We start from the raw sequence: 24,626 nt of genomic DNA on the forward strand, positions 1-24,626 counted from the left end.
TCACCTGATCACCAGGGCATCTGTCCTTAGAGAAGAGGTTGTCTCTACTGAACTTTGCAAGAACATAGGGGAGAATTTATAATTTCCTCTTTGCCAGTTCTCTGGTGTTGAAAAGTCGTAAAACCTAGATTTGGAACTTTTAAAATTCCATTGCAACTTTTAGGATCCTTTCACACTGGCATTTTGGCTTTCCGTTTGTGAGATCCGTTCAGGGCTCTCACAAGCGGTCCAAAACGGATCAGTTTTGCCCTAGTGCATTCTGAATGGAAAAGGATCCGCTCAGAATGCATCAGTTTGCCTTCGTTCAGTCCCCATTCCGCTATAGAGGAGGACACCAAAACGCTGCTTGCAGTGTTTTGCTGTCCGCTTGACGACACTGAGCTCTGACACAATCTGGCACAATATAAAACGGATCCATCTTGGATGACTTTCAATGGAGTTCATGACTGATCCGTCTTGGCTATGTTACAGATAATAAAAAAAGGATCTGTTCATGACGGATGCATGCGGTTGTATTAATGTAACGGATCCGTTTTTGCAGATCCATGACGGATCCGCCCAAAACATGAGTGTGAAAGTAGCCTTAGTAGCCTTAGTCATTTTTATGCCACCTTTGCCATGTTTCCGAAAAGAGGCATGGCAAGGGCAGGGCCATCGGCCCGGCATATTTATCATTATTTACCCCAACTCCCCCCTATCAAGACCGACATAGCACTTGCCAGTCTTGATAAATCAGGGCCATTGCCCGTACATGTAGCAAGCTGCCATGTTAGGATTGATGCACTTGTCTATAACTTTAGAAGTCTGAGTCACAGGTTGGTGGCCTTGTCTTGTTGTAAGATCTCTGGTGGTGGCTTCATTCTTGGTTGCAATAACTACGTCAATGAAATAGTTGACTTCATCCTATGGAATGTCACCGCTTGATTGATTATAGTCCTCACAGCTGACTTCTGACAGTGTGTATACACCATTACGACGAGCAGTGAAAAATCTAATGAAATCTCTTTATACTCCTTGAGTGATGCATTAATGAGGAGCCTCTCGCAGCGAGGTGTTTTCCGTTCCAATAATATATCACTGTGTTGTATAATTAAAGGAATACTCCATTAAAACTGAGTAGTTGGCCTAGATTCACTGTTGGTTCTGCATCTTGATTGTTCGGCGTCAACTACAAGGGTGCGTGGCTTACTGGAAGAGGAGTATGACTTAGGGGTGTCCTACAATACACTATTTTGCACCACAAGTTCTGTTGTAAAAATCTGAAAATAATTAATACAATAAAAAGGGGTGGATGAGCCAGTTTTATCATACTGCCTGAGTATAATATGTCTCAGCTGGTGAGGTGGGTCCTGCTTGTCCAAAACAGGAGGCAGCGCTGGTGCAGCGGGATGGAGACAGATGAGGAAGAGCAGTAGAACTAGGGTGGAAGAACTTAGGCCTAATGCAGTAATGTAGAATATGAGTAGAGGTGTAGCAGAGCTGGAGCATTGAAGTAGCACTTCATGTAGTAGAGATGATGTAGCGGAGCAGGGCAGAACTTGATGTGGCAGGGTTGATGCAGGGGAACTGAATGTAGTTAGCAGTGATGATGCAGCGGACCAGAGCTGGTGTACCAGGGTTGATGTACTGGGGCTGAACTTGATGCAGCAGACCTAATGTAGTGAAGCTGAGTAGATGTAGCAGAGTTGACTTGTAGTAGGAAACGACAGACAGAACAGTGTACACTTCCTGAATATTCAGGCAACATCCTGCTGCGGTGTGGTGTCACTTGTGTGCGCCGGTTTGAGGTAGCATCTGGACACTCTCCAGATGAGACAGAGCCGGACCTATGCATAGTGCAGGGCCTTACAATCCTTATTTCATGCAGTGCTCCCTGAGTCACTACACTAGGGAAGATTTATTAAAGGGGTTGTCCGGGTTTTACTATTGATGACCTATCCTCAGGATATGTCATCAATATTAGATTGGCGGGGTTCCAACACCCGGCACCTCCGCCGATCAGCTGTAAGAGGAGACTGCGCGCACAGTGAGCACCTGCCGTCTTCCGTCTCTCTTCCTGCTCTCCTGCTGTCTATGGCAAAGAGACCAAAGACCGTTTACGGCTGGTGCACTTGGCAGCTGAAGGCATCTCTGTTGGTCCCATGTTCATATGTGCCCGCATATTTTAATATATGCAAATGAGCCTCTAGGAGCAACGTGGGCGTTGCCATTACACCTAGAGGCTCTGCTCTCTCTACAACTGCTGCACCCTCTCCACTTTGCCTTTAGGAGAAGTCAGGACAAGACGTGATGACGTTTATACTTCCTGGCCCTGTCAATCAAAGTGCAGAGGGCGCAGCAATTGCTGAAAGCAGAGTCTCTAGGTGTAACGACAACGCCCCCGTTGCTCCTAGAGTCTAATTTGCATATGTTAAAACATAATTTTTCTCAGCAATGCGGGCACATATGAACACGGAACCAACACAGATGCCTTCAGCTGCCAAGCGCACATGTTACAGATCAGTCAGTGTCATAGGTACAGATCTGCTGACAGATGCCCTTTAAAAGGAGCTTTCCAAGATTAAAATAACATGACTGCTTTCTTCCAGCAACAGCGCCACCCATGTCCACAGGTTGTGAGTGGTATTGCAGCTCTGCCTTGTTCACTTCATTGTGGCTGTCCGGCAGCACCGGACACAACCCATGGACAGCTGTGATGCTGCTTTTGGAAGAAAGCAGCCATGTTTTTTCTAATCCTGGACAATGCTTTTAAGTTCCCAATTGCACTGTTCAAACCCCAATAACACATTGCCTGGTTTCCTATGTAATTGGCTATAAAAAGTGTGAGAGATACAGGAAAATTAGAATACAAGTCCAGTCCATCCAGCCCCATGGAATATATACGTAAGGGAAGTAAATACTGTACAGCAGTGTGATGTACATAGCATAGCCGCTGTTCTAATAATTCTCGAATGGAACGTATTTTGACGTCTTTAACAAAAGAGAATTGGCGCTGTGGGGTAGGCAGAGAAGTTTTCTGCTTGACTTTCTCATAAAAAGACATTTCCATATACAGCCTCCTTTCACAAGGTGCTCATTTAAATCCATTTGCCTTGTTCTTTTGCAATGTCTGTCTGTACCCTTAAACGCCATGTATACAAGCCATGCGCTAATTAAGATGATTTTCCAGCGTGCGCTCCCCTCCTGACCTTTCCGAAACAATGTGTTTTGCTGCATCAACAAATTAACTGCAAATCAGATGTTGCTTTTGTAAATAATCTCCGCTCCCTCCGAACGGGCTGATGGTCCCGTACAAGAGATGGCAGCTGTACATCTACAGGGAAGAGGAGGAGACCATTAAAATCGCATTGTCTGATTACGTGAAAGTAAGAAATCCTTCTTAGGAAGTGCACCAGTGGAGCCAGATTATGCGCGCAGTCACCGCCGCCGCCGTCCATTGCCACGGGGATCCGGTTTATCGCGACACTGGGTATGCCAAAAGCCCAGATGTCTCTTCCACTATAGAAGGTTCAAGCTGTGGCAGTTCAGGGGTTAACCCCCAGACCTGCTCGTAGGAACCCCGAGCTTATCAGATTTGCATGTTTCATTTTTAGAATATGCTGCAGCTTTTCCATCCCGCAGGGGATCCGGCTCAGGCTGTGGATGAGCCTACTGTATGTGCAGCCCGGAGAGAGCGAGAAAACTTTCTATTGGAAAAATTGGCTTAAGGCAAGGATTATCTGTGTTTGAAACATTACTTCTCAGGGCTATCTTGTGTCCTTGGAGTAGCTGAAGGACATATGTGGGATAGGTAAATCTCCGCGTTGCAGAAATTTGCAATTAAAACGAGCCTTTGAGCTCCGAGTGGTCAGCAGCCAGCCCTGCGATAAAGCGTGTTTATCTTCTCGGAGTTCTCACAGAACTGCAGTACATCTGATGATGCCCTCACAAATAGTTTCTTGCTCCCTTCAGAGCTACTGTTTATTCTGTCAACATCCTTTTCGGTGACTGTTTTGTGCTTTTCTATAGTTAACGGTAACTCAAGATCTAGGGTAACGTCTACGGCACTCAATCGGGTCAATTTAAAGTGAAACTTGTCAGTGTTGTTCATCAGAAGGATGCAATGCTTAAATGTTTTGATGTTTCGGTCTTCCATGACCTGGGTCACACGTAGGTATATAGCACATCTGACTCCTGAATGAGAATGTTGGCCACAGCCGAGGCAGTGCATAGTAAAAGATACGTGTGACCAAGGTCAGATGGACTGTAACCTCAAATCGGTGGGAGATTTACTAATCAAAATGTGAAGTATATGCCACAAAACTGGCTTACGTGCTTTGCTCCACGTTTTCTTAAATGTTTTAGGTCTTGTGGCCTACATGAATGGGGACGTGGCTTGAGATGTGTCAATATGTGCCAAAATGTGCACCAACATTTTGCCGCATGATTGTGGTGTAAAGTAAACCAACTAATAGGTGATGTGATCTACAGCTAGACAGTCCAAAGGTGCGCCAGATTCATTGTCCGCTATCTGTCACATTGATAAATCTGGTGTATTTTTAAACTGTCTAGTCTAAGTTTACACTGTCTAGAAATTAGACAGTGTTAGTACATCTGCGCCATTAAAGGGTTTCATGTGACAATAAACTTTATTTGTGTTCAATTTGATTCTTTTATTTGCAGTTGGGATAATGTTTTGGAGCTCATCTTCTACAGGTCTCAGTATAGATATTTGGGTTGAGAAATGAAAATATCTTGAGGAAGTGGCTTGGCAGGCCCAGGAGCAGATGCCTCCTCTTGGAGCTTTGTACTAAACATTTAGGGGGTCATTTACAATCAGAAATGCACCTAAAAGGCATATTTCCTCTGCAACTTTTCCCCGCTCACTCCAAGTCTAAAAAAGTGGGTGGGCAAGGGGACGACCTGGCAGGCCCGTCTTATTCATAATTTTCTATGGCTGTTTTAGGTGTAGAAAATGGTCTAAATCGAAGCCTGCAAGGAAGCTGGCGTACATTTAGACAGGCGGTGTATTCGCCGAAGTTATGTAGAGGCCAGTGCCGAAGTTATGTAGAGGCCAGTGCCTCTACATAACTTCGGCAATCCACCGTGCAGGGGCTTGTTAAGACCGGCATCTAAAACGCTGGTCTTATTAAATTGACCCCTTACTCTCTAATTTGTGTTTTAACTAAGAGATCTTCTGGTAAACTGCTCAATGGGAAGCTAAGACTCTCTAGAGTCTAGACTCACTTCAGGTGGTACTTCGCTCTTTTGTACTATGAAAAGTTTCCTGTCTCTGTTTTCCTGAGCAAAACATTGCCTACATGAGAACTAAAAAACTCATGGGACCCTATACCTTGTATTTCATAAGCATTGTATATAAATTGTTTAACCTGCTATTACAGAACAGACACCTGAAGCTCAGATCAAGGCCTCCTGTTTTTTTCTCTACTCTCAAATGCAATCCAGAATTATTTTTTTTCTAATGCACATGGTTGTCTACCATAAATCCAAACAGGCTGCTGTGGAGTCTTATTTGCCAATAATGTGTAGCCCAGCCAACGATGTCTGGCAGTTACTGGGCATGTTTATCTGATGTCAGGACACATCTCACTGCCCTAAGGATTGATGGGACAGCAGAAACATGACAAACCAGGAAGTAGAATTCAAACATGGGGGATAAGAGAAAACGGCAAAAGAGGTAAAAAATAAAATAAAAAAAGGGGGAATGGGAGCTAGAGTAATTGATAAAAATACACTTTAAAATAAAAAGTAGTTTATGGCCCTTTTAGACCAGGAGAACTGTCCCCTTCCTGCAACCTAATAGTATTTCATGGTGTATGCCATCTTAATCTTTCCATTCTTGCTGTTCATGTTCGACAGCTATGTTTCATATATTATTTGTATCTTTCATAAAAGCCTAAAAATGATACCTTACACACCACAATCAAAGCAAAGTTTTATGGCCCGGAAGCTGTATAACTCTCCAGTATAAGTTGATTTCTGCCCGTTTCTCCTAGTCATAGTGGTGTCATGAAGTACCCGAAGCAGGCAGAGAAAAGCCAGAACTTAGGCGGTGGAAGATCAGCATCTCTAAGCAGAAACCTAGTTATCAGAATATTCTCTTTAAAAAGGATCTGTCACAGGGCACAGACAAACCCAGGTCAAGCTCTAGCCCACAGGCTAAAGGCAAACGATGCCACCATTATATCAGAGTCGTTTTTTAGGTTTACTAAGCCTGCCTTTCTAAGCATGGTACATGTGAAGATAGGCTTCTGCACATCGGTTGCGTAATTTGCATACAGCCAGTGAAAAAGGTCAGAGATCATTGTACCAAACCGGGCCAGGATAAACAGCAGGAACAGGAGCTCCTTGGTCACATGGGTACAAACCTCATTACTGAATGAACTTGTGCCCATGCGATGGGTCCTCTTTGAATATTTTACCTGCAGCTTAAAGCCACAAAAAAGTGACAGCAGAAAAGAGTTGGCTCCTCTGCACTTGAAACATAAAGAAGCTCGGGTGTGATGGGAACCAGCAGCGGCACAAGGCTTTCCAGTGCGCTGCTATGGGAACTGTCAGATTGTTATGTTACGAGCTTTATTTACAGCAGCTTTACGTTGTCAGTTTTTAAGCTCGGGTCACTGAAATCTATGAAGAAATACTGTAGATAAAAATGCTAATTTCAGTATCTGCTGAAGTTGTGGTTATTGTCACAGAAGGAGTACTTTGGTGTTCCAATGTGAAGGCCTTATCCAAGCAAATTTACTTTGGGAATAATAAACCTGTATTTTAATGTAACTAAACCTTTACTTAACAATTGTCTTGGGGAAAGGGAAGAGACAACCACTCAAAGCCCAGCAAAAAGGAGACTTTTTCTACTTATTGCCTGCCTTTCCTCCCATGCAATAACCAAAGTCCCAAATTCTAGTTTGGAAATTTGCGATTCATGGTACTGATTGCACACCATGGATTGTATATCTGGGTGACTTGTCCTTTTTTTAAAAGAATAAATGGAGTATGACTCTTCAGTTCATAACAAAGCCTTGATAGTTATACAGATGAACTTTCTATCAGGTTGCGGTATCAATAATGCTGCAGACAGAAGAACCCAGAGGCAAAGGAAGAAACGCTAATGTGAACAGATTATCCTTTTCCTTTCTGCTGGGATGCTTTCTTTTCCTTAAAGGGGTTCTCCAGGACTACAGATTTTTCTGTAAGTCATTGACTGTAGAGGAACATGTCACCATGCCCATGCAGCATCGGAAGAAAACAAGCGGGGGACCTGAACATGGACACAGAGGAGGACCGGAGCAGTGGACAGCAGGTAAGTATGAAACTTCTATTTATGGAGGTAGTTTTCCTGGAGAACCCCATTAATGCAAACCTGTCACCTGGAAGATGGCTTTCAATCTACATGGTTGAGATTATATAGCAGGAGGAGCGGACTGATATATCGTTTTGTGATATAATATTCTGTATAGCTTAAAATTTATGAATTAAAATCCTTGCCCCTTCTATGATTAGGAGTCATGGGGTTGGTTCTATTCAGTGATTGACAGCCTTCAACATAGGAGTTTTCAGACAGGAAGGGCTGTCATTCACTAAGTAGGACCACTTACTGGACTCCTAAGCATAGATAGAAAGCGGCAGTTAAAGGGGTTTTCCGGGTGTTTAATAGTGATGACCTATCCTCAGGATAGGTCATCAATATCAGATCAGCTGCTGTCCCACACCTGGGACCCTCATGATCAGCTGTTTGAGGAGGCTGCAGTGCTCCGTTGAGCTCTGTGTCCTCTGCGCAGCTTGCCAAGCACAGCGCCATCCATTGGATAGCGGCTGTGCTTTGTATTGCAGTTCAGCCCCATTTGTTTGACTGGGACTGAGCTGCACATAGGCCATATGACTGATGAACGGGACATCACTGACCTAGGAAGAGGCCACAATACTCACTGGAGCTCCACTGTCTCTTCAAACAGACCTTTAAATCAGTCTGATGTCCATGCAAGATGTGATGGCCCTCCAGTGAGAGAGACACTCTTTATAGCCATTATCACTGCTAATTAGAGATGGCCTTGCGGTTTGCCCGGCGGTCGTTTTGCGGTGAACTTTGCGTGTTCGCAAATCGCCAAACATGCGAACATATGGCTATGTCCGCCGGCGCCATATTTTTATGCATTGTGCCGATGACACATCCATCAGGTGGGACAGAACAGCCAATTGAGACGTTTCAGCACATTGACAAACCCACGATATACCCCAAGATATACCTGCTTCCACAAAATATTGATTGAGGCCTGCAATATACCTGCTTCCCCAAAATACTGATTAAAGGATAACTGTTGTATATATATATATATTTTTTGGAGTATTGGATTGTGGTGATTAATATCTCCTTGGTGGCCCTATTTCAACTTTTCACTGTGTATTCAATTACCCCTTAATTCCACATTTGTGTTCCCTGTACTGCCTACTTTTACCTTTGCTTAAAATAGGGTTGCTAGGCATGGTCCGTCTATCTGTTGATAGACGGAGCACGCAGAAGCAGGCTGCGTGCAAGGTCACATTACAGACAGCTAGGGACTGTAAGTAAATGATTAAAGCCAGGTCCTCCCCAGCAGCTGATAACAGTGCCTGGGCTGTGTGCACTTCTCCCTGTCCCTGCGCTTGGCAGACGCTCCCTCACTCAGCAGAGCTGGAGAAGGCAGAGTTGAAGCAGCGCAGACCAGGGAAGGGAGATCTGCCATCTGCTCAGTGTATAAATGAAAGCAACATGTGGTAAGAGGGCCCCTTTGTGCTGCAGGAGATTAACCCTTTAGGGGGAGGGCTCTGGTTACTGACACTTTTGGGGGGCTATTGTTACTGGATAGTGCATGTGAGGAGCTCAATGCATTGTGGTTAGTGAGGGCAGGCGGGATTAGCCTCAGGGTGAGGGCAGTGGTGGCCATCTTAACTGATTAGTGAAATTGCAGTTTTATGCAGACTGGTTGCTAAGGGCTGAATCTTATTAAATATGGGGTAAGTCAGTCTAATAGTAACTAATTCTGGAATATCATGTTATTAGTAACTACATATATGAAAATTGAAATTAGGGTCTAAATGTGACAGTTATCCTTTAAGGGGATTGATATACCTGTTTCCACCAAATATTGATTGAGGCCTACGATATACCTGCTTCCACAAATACTGCCGTTCTATAGGGACTTAGGCACAGGGTCATTTTAAAAATGACAGGCAGTGGTGGTAGGGGTCGGGCAGGTGCACCAGGCCGGAGCCTAAGTGGGAAGTTGGAGAAGGCGCGTGCGATTACTTTAAAGGACGCACCAGAGTTGGTTGAGTGGCTTATTTAGCCTTCCGCTTCTGCACCCTCCTTATCCTCTGTATCTGCACCCTCCTCACTCTCTGCTGTGTGCACACCAAAAGACACCACCACCACCACCATAGCCCCTCCACTCGAGTCAGAGGAATTATTTTCCCATCCATTCCCAGACCTTACCGATGCGCTTGACATCGGATGAGGAAGAGGAGGTAGCAACGGCCACCACCCAGCGGTCTGACGACAGTACCCAGATCAGCCCAAGGAGGGAGGTCCCCGCTGTTGCTGCCTACTCCGAGATCTCAAATGTCAGTGGTGGTGAAGGTGACGATGATGAGGATGGCGTGTCGATGGACGTCACGTGGGTGCCCACAAGAGAGGAAGAGGAGGGGAGTTCAGAGGGAGAGATGGAGAAGCAGGCAGAGCTCGCAGGGCACAGGAGGCAAAAAGCAGACTGCAAATGTATCTGGAGCGAGCCATCCACCATGCACAGTCACTTCTGGCGCTCCGAGGACGCTGGCACATGGCTCCGCAGTGTGGGCTTTTTTTTTTAAACTGTCAGCTGCTGACAATAGTGTTGCCATCTGCAACCTGTGCTGTCAACGCATAAGTCGCGGTAAGCCCAACACTCACCTAGGGACGACCGCCTTAAGAAGGCACATGGCCTCCCATCACCGAGCCCAGTGGGAGCAACACTGTCAGAACCCACAAAGCCACACTCCCGGCGCTCCACGTCCTGCCTCTTCTCCTCTCTCCTCCCATTTGTCCTCCACTCCACCTTCCACCGTGCCGTCGTCGCGTTTATCTGGCACAAGGCAGGCTTCTGTGTCCCAAATGTTCAAGCGTAAAAAAATTATGACGCTGGATAATCTTCTTGCCCAACGGCTGACCGCTGGCTTGTCGGAACTGCTAGCCCGTCAACTACTGCCATATAAATTGGTGGACTCGGAGGCCTTTAGAAAATTTGTGGTTATTGTCACACCGCAATGAAAGGTCCCCGGAAGGAAATATTTCTCCCAGAAGGGCATCCATGAACTATATGGCCACGTTCAGCGGCAAGTTAATATATCTCTGGCACACAGTGTCGGTGCCAAGATACATCTGATCACAGACACGTGATCTAGCAAACACGGGCAAGGAAGATATAGAACTTTTACTGCCCACTGGGTGAACCTTCTGACTGCCGTCAAGCATGTAAACCGTGGCTCCCGTGTGGATTTGGTGTTACTGCCACGGATTGTAAGTAGGCCTGCCTCTTCTTCTCCTTCTCCTACTCCATCCTCCATCTCCTCCTCGGCTGACTCCTCCTTTTCCACTGCTACCGCCTTTTCTGTTGCACCCCACAAGCTCCCCAGAACCTATTCGACGTGCCAGGTGAAACGTTGCCATGCTGTGCTGTGGCTGTTGTGCCTGGAAGCCAAGAGCCACACCAGTCCTGCACTGCTTTCAGCTCTGCGGTCACAGGCCAATCAGTGACTAACCCCGCTCAATTTGACAGTTGGTAAAGTGTTGTGCGATAACGGTGCCAGTCTGCTGAGCGTGCTGAAACAGGGCAAAATGACATACGTGTCCTGAACTTAGTCGTGTAGCGATTCGCTGCCAAATACCCCAGGGTCCAGGAAGTCTTGCGGCAGGCCAGGAAAATCTTTGGCAATTTTAGAAGATCTACACGGCCATGGCTCGCCTTGCTGACATTCAGCGGCGACACCACCTGCCCCGTCAGACATCTGATTTGTGACAGCCCGACGCGCTGGAACTCCATCTTGTATATGCTTGATAGCCAGTGGCTACTCATGCGCGACGTATGCAGACTTCTGCGGCCATTTGATGAGATCACCAAACTGGTCAGTCGCAGCCAGGGCGCCATCAGTGACATTGTACCTGACGCCTTCTTTCTGGAGCGTGCATTGTGTCGTATCATTGATCAAGCCGTTCGAGGACCAGGAGCTGAAAGATTAGGAGGTCGCAATGCTGGATGAATTCCCAGGGGGAAGCTACTCCATCTGAGACAAGTCAGCAGGAGTCTGAAGAGGAGTCAGAGGAGGATGGTGGCTGAGGGGAGGAGGAGGAGGAGCAAGAAGAGCAAGCTTTGAAGGGGACTTTAAACTTTTCATTGATCCCTGGTGTTGTCCATGGCTGGGGGGAGGAGACAGAGGACGACATTCTCCTGGGCGATGAGCAGGAGCCAGGGCGCTCCACCGCTTCCAATTTAGTGCAAATAGGGACCTTCATGCTCCAGTGTTTGAAGAGGGACCCCTGTATAAAAAGCATAAAGGGCAACGTACTTATAGACCCCCGGTGCTAACAGAAAATGGCGGACATGTTACCAGCATCACAGAGGGCTGGCAGAATGCAGCATTTCCAGGCCTTGCTGTGAGAGATGCTGCATTCTTCTGTTGAGGGCACTGGCAGAGGAATTTCCACTCACAGCGCCTGCAAGAAGAGGGCGGTTTGAAGATGTGTTAGTCACTTCGGATATGAGATCATTCTTTCATCCAACCCATCAACAGCCGCCCTCCAGATCCAGCCTCAGGGAATGCCTAGACCGACAGGTGTCCGACTACATCGGGTTAATGGCCGATGTGGATGCTCTGAGAAGCGAGGAATCCCTGGACTACTGGGTGTGCAGGCTTGACCTGTGGCCAGAGCTGGCACAATTTGCCATGGAACTCTTGGCTTTCCCCTCGTCGAGTGTCCTGTCCGAAAGGATGTTCAGCGCAGCAGGAGGGATCGTGACCGATAATTGCACTCGCCTAGCTCACGACAGTGTGGACTACCTCACATTTTCGACCACGTGTAATTGAATTTCCTCATGCCAGCTCACACATATCCGCCACAACACAAAACAAAGCATGGTCCTTGTCTTATGTATATACAGCGGCATAAAAGGCCTTTTCTGTCAGGTGAATGCCTAATTTTTGGGGCCTGTACTCCTTTGGCCTAAAATAAAAAATTTCTAGGCTCCAACAAGGCACATTTTTTAGAGTTTTCCTTTAATTTGCATAAAAATGGCCCCTGATTAAAATACATATTTTTTGTGGGATTTTTTTTGCCATTGATCCCCCTCTGGTATGTCACTGCCCATGTTGTGGGACTATTTGTGCACTTCTAGTAAGTATTTGGTGGCTGCAAATATGTCCTGAAGGTTTTTCAGGTTCGTCTGCCATTAAAGTCAATGGGGCCCGCCGCGAACGCGCGGTTCGTGTACATTTGGACGCGAACGCTCGTTTGCGAAACATTCTGGACGATGTTCGTCCATCACTACTGCTAATACAAAAGTGTCCTGATCAAGAGTCCCCACTATAAACTAGCAGAAGTATGCAGGGAGCTATTCCCCCTGTTTACATTTACATTTTTGTGCTGCTTTGTTTTTGTTTTTTTAATTGTCGAAACTTGAAGCAAAGAAATTATAAATCTGCTGTTTACTTGACTAAATATAATTTGCAAAATGTGTGCACTAACAGTGAATATCTAGCAGACAAAGTGATTACAGGTACGGTTCTCCATCCATGTGTGTATTACTGTCTGGCACATCTGCTAGCAGCCCAAGTTGGGCAGGAAGAACGTCCCACTCTTCTGTCTCTGCACATTTTAGAACCTGTGATGGGAACCATATGATCATGTTTTTGTCTCTTTACTAGAAGTGGGAAGAGTGAATCGTTCCAGAGAAGCCCATGCCAGACGCAGATTTCTAGGCTGGCTAAGTCCCAGTGCTTCCACCTCCATGTTTAGATGGTGCTACAGAAGGATATTAACTAATTCACTGCCGGCGCAGCATTTCTGCAATATGTAAAATAGATTTTTTTTGTGCCATTTAATGTCAGATAAGGGAGGCGAGCAGAAGGGCGCCCATTCCTATTTATACCGTGCAATAGTTTTGTGGTCAGATCCACAAAATCGAGGCTATTTTCAACAGCCACAAATGACGCTTTAGGAGAAAGTAGATTTCAGTTACGGACGGTTTCAGTTCCATGTAACATGTGTGTGAATGAAGAGAAGAGCAGTGTGTGGGCGACTGTGTACGGCTGACGGTGAGGGAACCTCATGTTTCGTTGGTCTCACTAGTATGTGCTGCATTCTTCTCTGATAATTATTGGTTCCTATACGCACTGTTCTTTTCTGCAGATACTGTTCCTTTAGTTCGTAGCTACATGTTCCAATACTCCATGTTCTCATCAAAAGCAATGACCCTTTTATGGATTGATGGATTTCATGCGTCTCAACTAGGTTTGTCATTTTTATCAGCGCAGAAATTCTGCATGTTAACCACGTCATTGTGAATAGCAACTTATCTCAACACCCACAATGTCTTTGTATTAATTGGTATCTGCAGTCTGGTTATTGGATATTACTTCTACATGGACAATAAAAAATATGGAGTGAAGAATCATACAGCTAATTAGGGGCAACCCATTTCCAAGATGGTTGACAGTACTGCCTTACTGCTTGCCCTCCTTGTGGTTGTAGGGAGCATGGGTTGTTGAAGCTGAAGTACTTAGACCCTTCTGGATTGCCGCTTGGCCTTCAGGGACTAAATCGACCCCCATGGTGGAATTGACAGGAACTCTTTCAATAACCAAAGCTTGGGTGGACTAGCAGATTGAATCTCTACCTAAAGATTGAGTGTTTGGGTGCATTTTAACGTGTCAGGAATGTAGTTCGGTGGGGAAACTGGGGGTAGGGGCAAAAAGCAGCTTTATCCAGGCCAGGGTATTTAGATACAGAGCTACAGCATCAGCCTGAGTCTATGCATTGGGTGAAAGTAAGCCTAGCTACGGCTCTGCATTGCATATACTCCAGATGTATATTATTGGATGGTATACAGAGGTGTATATCGTAAAAAATATATATATATTTTTATATATATATATATATATATATATATATATATAATCTACACTACAGCTACACATTTGCTGTATGTTACGTATGTATACTCATTGCCTAGACTTGGTGAAGTGCAATGGAGAACCACTTCTCCATTTCTTGTAAGAGTCCAGGTATATTTATGTCCATGTTTATTTCAATGTATACAGTATTTTGTACATGGCTATTGAATTTTTCTCAATTTTGATCACTATCAAGAGACGCTTCATTTTGCATTTGTATAGAGGTTTTGAAATTCTTGGAGGACGGTTGGAGCTGGTCTTCGCTATCGATGATGGAGCTTGATGGAAACCTATCATAGTTACAGTATAATACATGGATGCCATATATTACTTGCAACTGATATGTCAGTTTCCATTTTGATACAGCAGGAAAAGCTTCCCCCTCCTCGACCTCCTCCACCAAGGATCCAGCGCAACACCGTACCCGTGAGTAGAGTTTGCGAGTCTGTACTATCACTTACAACTTTGCCTGACTCGCTCTCTATAGCTCTAATAAAGTTTGTTAGTCGGGTCTATCGCCTACTGAATGAGCAAAAATGACATCCTCTGTGACCTGCGGAGCATTGAAACTTGCATTTCTCCAAACTTTACACCTTCGACCAACCCATTTACTTGAATAGAACTGAGCTGTGATGCGAGATAGACTAACTTTATCATAATCTCATACAACTCCTTTAAAGCTCTTTTCAGGAACTTCTAACAAGACCTTAAAAAAGCAGGCAGTTGTGCTCTAAGCCAGTGATCTCTATTGTGTGGCCCCCATACATAAGACTATTGTTGGCTGAACCCACAGTTTTTTGGGGGGACCTGCCAGACTCTTCCCTAACAGATGATGTTTAGTGAGAGAAGGTTCGGGTGCTTTGATCCTTTTGTTTTCCAAGATGATATGCCGCTACCAGAGTTGTCTCCCTGTTCAGTACACATGCTATTTAAAGGTGGATTTACACTTCCCGATAATCAGTAGATTATCAGGAACAAACGTTCCTGACAATCTGTCCATCTAAATGTGCCGCTGATCACCCGATGAAACTAGCGAAGTGCTCATTCATCGGGTGATCCTGTAGTTCGTACAGGCGCACCAATTACCATTTCTGGACAGCAGATCGGGCTTTCTAAACAGTGATCTGCTGCCCAAAAGCAATGATTCTGTATATGGACGAGCAATCGCAATAGCGATCCCTTGTCCTCATACTGTGGAGGGGATTGCTGCATGTAAATGATGCGGTCTCCTTCACTGAATGAGCAGCCGACTGTCGGGAAGGAACGCTTCCTTCCTGACAATTGTCTGTACATCAGAGCGTCTAAACCCGCCTTAGGGTACTTCACACTAGCGTCGCTGGATTCCGGCAGGCAGTTCCGTCACCGGAACTGCCTTCCGGATCCGGCAATCTGTATGCAAACAGATACCATTTGTAGATGGATCCAGATGCGGATCCGTCTTACAAATGTATTGCAATACCGGTTCCGTCTCTCCGGTTGTCATCCAGAAAAACGGATCTGGTATTTATCTTTTTCACATTTTTAAAGGTCTGCGCATGTGCAGACCGCAAAACCGGATCCATTTTTCCGGAACACTTAGGGCCGGATCCGGCATTAATGCATTTCAATGTAAAATAATGCCAGATCCGGCATTCCGGCAAGTATTCCGGAATTTTGGACGGAGAAAATATAGCAGGATGCTGCGGTATTTTCTCTGTCCAAAAATCGTACAGTGACTGAACTGAAGACATCCTGATGCATACTGACCGGATTGCTCTCCATTCAGAATGCATAGGGATAAAACTGATCAGTTTTTCCGGTATTGAGCCCCTAGGACAGAACTCCATACCGGAAAAGAAAAACGCTAGTGTGAAAGTACCCTTAAGCTACTTTCACATCTATGTTTTGCATTCCGGTTTTGAGATCCAGCAGAGGGGACAAAAGAGAACAAGCCAGATCAGGATGCATTCTGAGCTCCGGTTTGTTCAGTTTTTTCGATTGGACAATAAACTCCCGCGAGCTGCGGTTTTGTGTCCAGTCAAAAAACTGAACAAACCGGATCCAGCATGAAAATCAATGTAAGTCAATGGTTCCGGATCAATTTTTTTTCGGTAACGAAAAAAAGGTTCCGGCTCCCATTGACTTACAATTATTTTAATGCGGGATCCGGTTTGTCCAGTTTCTATTTAATACAACCGGATCCGGACGAAATGGATGCATCCGGATGTAATAAATTATAAACAGAAGCGTTTTATTCAGGGTTTGAGATCCTGTGCTGGATCTCAAAACCTGAATAAAAAACGCAGTTGTGAAAGTAGCCTTAACATGTATGACTATACACATTCAACAGCTGTCGGTGATCTTTCTGCCAACAGACATCTTTCCCGTACACATACACCTTCGGCTCGGCCAAACATTGTATGTGTATTCTGTGGAGAGATCAGAGAAAGCTGCTGCCAGACAGTTCTGGTGGCGGCTTATCTTCCCGGAGAACAAAAGGATTGAGCGAAAAATGTTCGGAAAAGAGTTGAAAGGTCCAAGTTCCATATTACTGTGTTGGCTGAACCCGCTATTCTTGGTGGGTTCAGCCAAAAAAAGTATAATCTGTATGGCCAGATTTAGACCTGTAGTTTCCCAAAAGCTGATGGGATGTAGGTTGTAGCCCATTGGTTAAGGGTACCATTGTATGCTATGTATATGTTGTGCATGTAACCACCAGATCTGCTGTAGGATGATTATTTGATATGGTAGATAAGGAAGAAGCTAAAGGTTCGTTTTAATGAACACCAGTTTTGTCATGATGATTAAATAGGACAATTTTTCAGAAGTGGATTTGAAGAAGTTGTTTAATACTGAGGGGAGTTGAACAGGGCAGGCCAAGTCAATTCCTGAGTATAGGGCATTGCAAGAGAAGTCTTGTAGCTGTGTATGACAGGAAATTATGATAAAGGACAAGTCTTAAGAATTGCAGAAAGGACGGTTTATGGATGAGGTCTGACTTGTAGGGGGTCATAAGGATTAAAGTGACTTATGTAATGCACAGATGTTAATTTTAGGTTAATTTGAAGCCAGTAAAGAAAGTGCCAGCAGAGATCCAGTCTAGTTGCAAATTCAACAAAAAGTTGGATCCTCTGATAAGGCTCCATGGAATGCCTGGGTGAGAGGACCATGCATGGTACAGACTCCTGCCTCCCTAGTCATAATGAACAGCCGTGTATGTGCACAGCGTAAGAGAGGTCTGCATAGCGTGGCACGGTAGAGAGAGGCCCTGTTGTTTTGGGGACAGTTGTAGCTTGAGTGCATCCCCCAACTGCCTGGTTCTGTAGGGCGTAGGTGTATATCCTATTTTTATTCCATGAAATGGTTTTCCTACAAAAAATTATGGTACATTACCAGGATAACTTTTTCAGTACCTATCAGAAGGAGCTCAACCAATGGGACACCCATAGTCATTTGAAGGAAGGCAAAGTGCGCCACCCCGTTCAGCACCTTATCTGTATGTGAGATCCATAAACCTTATACTATATACCCCTGTATGTTAAAGTGACAAGTATCTAACAGCTCATATATCAAAGGAGCAAATGCAAGTTTTTGTGTGGATTTTTATAAAAAATCATTTTTGCTCAAAGTCCTTTACCTTAAATTCACAAAAGGTTAAACCTGGGCACTTACAGCTAACAATGCATGTTCTGCTACCTTGTAGTGCAGCAAGCCTCTACTGCATGGTTTCTTATGTATTCATCCTATGACTTCTGAAACCTGGTGAAGGAAACGTGAATGTTGAGTTGGAAATGTGCACCAAACTAAACTGCAAATTGGAAATCTTACGGTGGATTCTCTAATATATCAAACATTGGGGTGTGATGTATACCTGTATCGCCACCATTGATTTCATTCCAGAATGGCTCTACTTCTGGTGGTCCAGTGTCTTCTCTGCAATGAACTGTAGACAACACTATGCTTAGCAACAACTCCAAGTAACCGTGTGTATGTACCGCGTATAATGGCTGTCTTTGGTCCTTCATGCTTAATAGCATTATTAAGTGTATTCTCGTTGTCGATGAAAGCAACCCCATGACATAACTTTATAAAAAGGTTAAATTCACTTGCGCCAGCCAAGCCGACAAGTGGTCATATGCCAGTGCATGGGCCAAGTTCCAGCAACCACGATACTCCAAAAAGCAAAAGTCCAGCACTCTGACACTAAAACCATAACTCCTTTATTCCAGCTTGATTAAAATCACTCCGGTGGCATATTGCAGGACAGTCAACGCGTTTCGATCACCGAGTGATCTTAAGTCATACCAGTAATTAAGATTGTGTTGATGATCGAAACGCATTGACTGTCCTGCAATATGCTCATGGAGTGATTTCAGTTTGTAGTAAAAAAAAATATGGTATGGTATGGTTTTAATCTCCGAGTGCTTGACTTTTTTATTTTTAGAATTAACTTTATAAATACAGTACCTGGCAATACACAGGGTAAAGTAAACCTAAAATGTAAATGATCCATATGGGTTAATAATAACTGTTGTTTGATAGAGGTAAACCTGAACCTCACACACTGCTCTAATACCATTCTGTTCTAAGGATTTGCAATATGGCATCCATAGCCCCTTCTATGGGCTCATACTGTGTATCCACATACTTCTGTATACATTGGGGACATGACATGTTTTTTTGTTTTGTTTTGTTTTTTTTTTTATCATGGATCCTGCACCCATAGACGGCTTCTCCAGAAGTATTTTCCGCCATCATATTGTCTGCATATTTAAAGAGGACCACTGTTTAAGACCCTCAAAATAATAAAGAGTCCTTCAGAACAATATTGTTGCATGCCTGGCATACCAATCCGCTCGCTTTACTGAAATCCAGCATTTATTTCTCAGGAATGTGTTGTGGTTTTGGCAGTTTGCGTTACCTTCTCCCAAACTGCACACACGCTATATTTTTTTTCTTCTTCTGGGTTGTTAGCACTTCAGCCTTTCTCTGACAGCTCCTTTGCTTCCTCACCCCTGCTCTACAAGTTGGCAAAAGCTTCACTATTTCCTATTCTTGGCAATAATTTGTTCATTTGTCATCCCTTTGAGAAATAACACATGGTTGGCATTTAGATTACCTAGTAGCAGTCGTATTTTAAAATAAAGGATTTTATCTGTTGGCTTTAGATATGTCTCATATGTATTGTTATGCTCTGCCTTAAAAATCGACGGCCTTCCTGATATGTATCGAATGTTTTGTACATCGACCCTGGTTGAAGCCCTCAACAATGTGTTATCCACCTGTTATTGCTTTCTGACTGGAAAAGCTGTAATGAACACTACAGGTTATTGATGCATTTGTTGGTATGACGGCAAGGGTTGTCACAAATGTGTTAAGACCAGCATATTACACACTGGTTTTAATCTGTCCAGCAAATTTTTGAATGGGCCCCCCCCCCCTAAGTAACTTCTTTACAACCCCCTCCTCCCATGCACTTCCCACTCCTGTGTCTAGTCAAGATTGTTCTCTCAGACCAAGCTCTTTCAGTTTCCTACATGTCAATGTATAATTACTGTTGAGGGGGCCCTGACAATAAAATCTTTTAGTCCTTCTCCTGGTTGAGCCCCTTCGGAGCTAGGGCCCAAAAGCAGCTGCTTCCCCTATAGAGAGGGTTTTAAACCCCCAAAAAGTCACAACAATGAATACACATGAGGTTCTTGGTATATGTTTTCATTACCACATATAAGCCCACTTGTCAACTTCACGATGACCTTTTTTAAGTAGATTCCTACGCTATTGGGTGCTGCACCACATGCCGACCACTTCAACACAGCACCCGGAGGGGAGGGGGGGGGGTAGTAACCCAGAAGGGCATCAGTTGCCAGGCTAAGCCCTCTTGCCTTTGGTCCATAGGACCACTATAAGCCATGTACTCCACAGAAGAGATGGAAGTATCTATCCATAGGACCACTGTAAGCCGTACACTCCACAGAAGAGATGGAACTATCTGTCCGTAGGACCACTATAAACCATACACGCCACAGAAGAGATGGAAGTATCTGTCCATAGGACCACTATAAACCGTACACTCCACAGAAGAGATGGAACTATCTGTCCATAGGACCACTATAAACCATACACTCCACAGAAGAGATGGAAGTATCTGTCCATAGGACCACTATAAACCGTACACTCCACAGAAGAGATGGAACTATCTGTCCATAGGACCACTATAAACCATACACTCCACAGAAGAGATGGAACTATCTGTCCATAGGACCACTATAAACCATACACTCCACAGAAGAGATGGAACTATCTGTCCTTAGGACCACTATAAACCATACACTTCACAGAAGAGATGGAAGAAGTATCTGTCCATAGGACGACTGTAAGCCGTACACTCCACAGAAGAGATGGAACTATCTGTCCATAGGACCACTATAAACTATACACTCCACAGAAGAGATGGAACTATCTGTCCATAGGACCACTATAAACCATACACTCCACAGAAGAGATGGAACTATCTGTCCTTAGGACCACTATAAACCGTACACTCCACAGAAGAGATGGAACTATCTGTTTTTAGGACCACTACACTGCTCAAAAAAATAAAGTGAACACAAAAATAACACATCCTAGATTTGAATTTATTAAATATTTTTCTGAAATACTTTGTTCTTTACATAGTTGAATGTGCTGACAACAAAATCACACAAAAATTAAAAAATGTGAATCAAATTTTTCAACCCATGGAGGTCTGAATTTGGAGTCCCACTCAAAATTAAAGTGGAAAAACACACTACAGGCTGATCCAACTTTGATGTAATGTCCTTAAAACAAGTCAAAATGAGGCTCAGTAGTGTGTGTGGCCTCCACGTGCCTGTAGGACTCCCTACAATGCCTGTGCATGCTCCTGATGAGGTGGTGGACGGTCTCCTGAGGGATCTCCTCCCAGACCTGGACTAAAGCATCTGCCAACTCTTGGACAGTCTGTGGTGCAACGTGACGTTGGTGGATAGAGCGAGACATGATGTCCCAGATGTGCTCAATTGGATTCAGGTCTGGGGAACGGGTGGGCCAGTCCATAGCATCAATGCCTACGTCTTGCAGGAACTGCTGACACACTCCAGCCACATGAGGTCTAGCATTGTTTTGCATTAGGAGGAACCCAGGGCCAACCGCACCAGCATATGGTCTCACAAGGGGTCTGAGGATCTCATCTCGGTACCTAATGGCAGTCAGGCTACCTCTGGCAAGCACATGGAGGGCTGTGCGGCCCTCCAAAGAAATGCCACCCCACACCATTACTGACCCAATGCCAAACCGGTCATGCTGGAGGATGTTGCAGGCAGCAAAACGTTCTCCACGGCGTCTCCAGACTCTGTCACATCTGTCACATGTGCTCAGTGTGAACCTGCTTTCATCTGTGAAGAGCACAGGGCGCCAGTGGCGAATTTGCCAATCTTGGTGTTCTCTGGCAAATGCCAAACGTCCTGCACGGTGTTGGGCTGTAAGCACAACCCCCACCTGTGGACGTCGGGCCCTCATATCACCCTCATGGAGTCTGTTTCTGACCGTTTGAGCAGACACATGCACATTTGTGGCCTGCTGGAGGTCATTTTGCAGGGCTCTGGCAGTGCTCCTCCTGTTCCTCCTTGCACAAAGGCGGAGGTAGCGGTCCTGCTGCTGGGTTGTTGCCCTCCTACGGCCTCCTCCACGTCTCCTGATGTACTGGCCTGTCTCCTGGTAGCGCCTCCATGCTCTGGACACTACGCTGACAGACACAGCAAACCTTCTTGCCACAGCTCGCATTGATGTGCCATCCTGGATAAGCTGCACTACCTGAGCCACTTGTGTGGGTTGTAGACTCCGTCTCATGCTACCACTAGAGTGAAAGCACCGCCAGCATTCAAAAGTGACCAAAACATCAGCCAGGAAGCATAGGAACTGAGAAGTGGTCTGTGGTGACCACCTGCAGAACCACTCCTTTATTGGGGGTGTCTTGCTAATTGCCTATAATTTCCATCTGTTGTCTATCCCATTTGCACAACAGCATGTGAAATTGATTGTCACTCAGTGTTGCTTCCTAAGTGGACAGTTTGATTTCACAGAAGTGTGATTGACTTGGAGTTACATTGTGTTGTTTAAGTGTTCCCTTTATTTTTTTGAGCAGTGTATAAACCGTACACTCCACAGAAGAGATGGAACTATCTGTCCTTAGGACCACTATAAACCATACACTCCACAGAAGAGATGGAAGTATCTGTCCATAGGACGACTGTAAGCCATACACGCCACAGCGGAGATGGAATTATCTGTCTATAGGACCACTAGAACCCATACACTCCACAATGGAGATGGAAGTTTCTGTCCATAGGACCTCTATCAACCATACACAGCTTGGAGCTGCTGTAGATTTCATTCTGGCACACAGACTGGGACGGAGGTTCACCTTCCAGCTGGAAAATTACTTGAAATATAAAGCTACACTGGAGTGGTTTATGGGGAAACATTTAAATGTCATGAAATGGCCTAGTCCAAGCCCAGACCTCAATCCAATATAGGATCAGTGGCATGACTTGGAAGCTGCTGTACAGCAACAGAACCCATCTAATGTGAGTTGGGTCTGTTTTGCCTGGGCAGAAATCCAAGTGCCTAGATGTGCTAAGCTAATAGAGACATACCACAAGATACTTCGCTCCACAAAGTATTGATTTTCAGGGGGTGAATACTGTACTTATTAACATTAAAGGGGTTGTCTCACTTCAGCAAATGACATTTATCATGTACAGAAAGTTAATACAAGTCACTTACTAATGCACTTTTATTGTCCATATTGCTTCGTTTGGTGGCCTGATTCATTTTTCCATTACATTATACACTTCTCGTTTCCATGGTTACGACCACCCTGTAATCCAGCAGCAGTGGTCGTGCTTGTGGCTTCTCCATAACTTCGGTTCATCCAGTGCCAGTTCTAAATGTACAATAGCTTCCTTGCTGTCTTACATCTAGACCTTTTTCTACGCCTGAAACAGGCGTAGAAAATGATGAATAAGACGGGCCTGCCGTTCCACCCCCGTCCCCGCCCATGCCACACCAACAATTTTAGACCTGGCGTGAGTGGGGCAAAGTCGCAGATAGCTGCGCAACTAACCGTTGCATCACCATCTGCGCCTGAAATACGCCTGATTTAGGCGTATTTCAGCATGATAACTGACCCCCATAGTGACATGGAATAAATAACCACTAAAAAGTATTAAAAGTATGTCTGCCATAGAATCTTGGTTTAAACAATATCTCATTTTCTGATGACATATTCCCAAGAACTAAGCCAGAAAAAAGCAATAAAAGTGGTTTCTTTAATTAGTACAGGATATACCCCATTGGCTGCTCTCTTCATTAATGACTCACAATAATTAATCATTTTCTCATCTTTTCTTCTGTGTTAACGCTTCAACTATTTCAATTTTGCTGACTACAAATATGTTTAATTGTTCTCAATAATTCTCTCCTTTTAAATAAACCACAAGCTGTATGCACATTTCTTAAAGGGAACCGCCACATTTGTACCTTCAGAACATTTTGGATTTGTTTGTTCTGCGGATCTCACAGCAGAAGATGGCAACTTGCACACAGACCACCAGCCATCAGGAGATAATGAGCCAGCCTGGGTGACTAATTGCTGTTTCCTGGGCATGCTGGGTGGTCATAACCTGCTGGGACATGTAGTTTAATACCATCAGCGCAGCGTTCCGGTAGTGGTAAAACACAGTGCAAATTGGCTGCCTTCTGGGGGAAGCAGAGGGGAGAGCAGCTATATAGGTGATGTAATGCCCTAAACGTCCCCTTCTTTTTGTTACACGGGGCTAAATAGGTATGGAAAATCTAAATCCCAGGAGCAGTAACCAGTTCCTCCCACTACACTGTGCCTATATCCGGTGCCAGAGCTGCTGAAATACAGCCGATCTTTGGGTTGTCAGGAGCTGGACCTTACATTGACCCCAATCAATGTCTTAGGGCTCATGCACACGAACATATTTTCTTTCCGTGTCTGTTCCGTTTTTTTGCGGACCTTAAGCGGAACCATTCGTTTCAATGGGTTTGCAAAAAAAACTGAAGTTACTCCGTGTGCCTTCCGTTTACGTCCGTCCGCATGTCCGCTCCGCAAAACAATAGAACATGTCCTATTATTGTCCGCATAACAGACAAGGATAGGACTGTTCCATTAGGGGCCAGCTGGTCCGTTCCGCAAAATGTGGAATGCATCTAAAGTCTGTTCACATACCCATTAAAAACATAGGGGGTCATTTACTAACCAGAAATATGTCTATATTAGGCGCATTTCTGGCGCAGATTGCGGTGCAGAGCCAGGTCTAAAAAAAGGGGGCGTGTTCGGGGAAGAGGACAGGCCGGCAGGCCCGTCTCATTCATCACTTTCTATGCCTGTTTTAGGCATAAATCTACGCCGGCAAGAGAAC

At 44.8% G+C, this 24,626-nt stretch overlaps 1 protein-coding gene across 5 annotated transcripts in view; it reads left to right on the forward strand.

Moving 5' to 3' along the window:
* DENND1A (DENN domain containing 1A) overlaps positions 1 to 24,626 on the forward strand; it is a 785,792-nt gene that overhangs the window by 718,184 nt on the left and 42,982 nt on the right. For 3 of the 5 annotated variants that reach the window (XR_005774032.1, XM_040406251.1, XM_040406253.1), the window contains exon 20: positions 14,548 to 14,607. The exons of the other annotated variants lie outside the window; for them this stretch is intronic. Coding sequence is in view for 2 of the 3 variants with exons in the window: in XM_040406251.1 (XP_040262185.1) it covers positions 14,548 to 14,607 (60 nt within the window). In the remaining variant the exon portion in view is untranslated. The remainder of the gene's footprint in view (positions 1 to 14,547; positions 14,608 to 24,626) is intronic. 5 annotated transcript variants of the gene reach the window in all.

The sequence above is a fragment of the Bufo bufo genome, chromosome 8 (genome assembly GCF_905171765.1).
Source record: "Bufo bufo chromosome 8, aBufBuf1.1, whole genome shotgun sequence".
In the NCBI taxonomy this organism is placed as follows: Eukaryota; Metazoa; Chordata; class Amphibia; order Anura; family Bufonidae; genus Bufo; species Bufo bufo.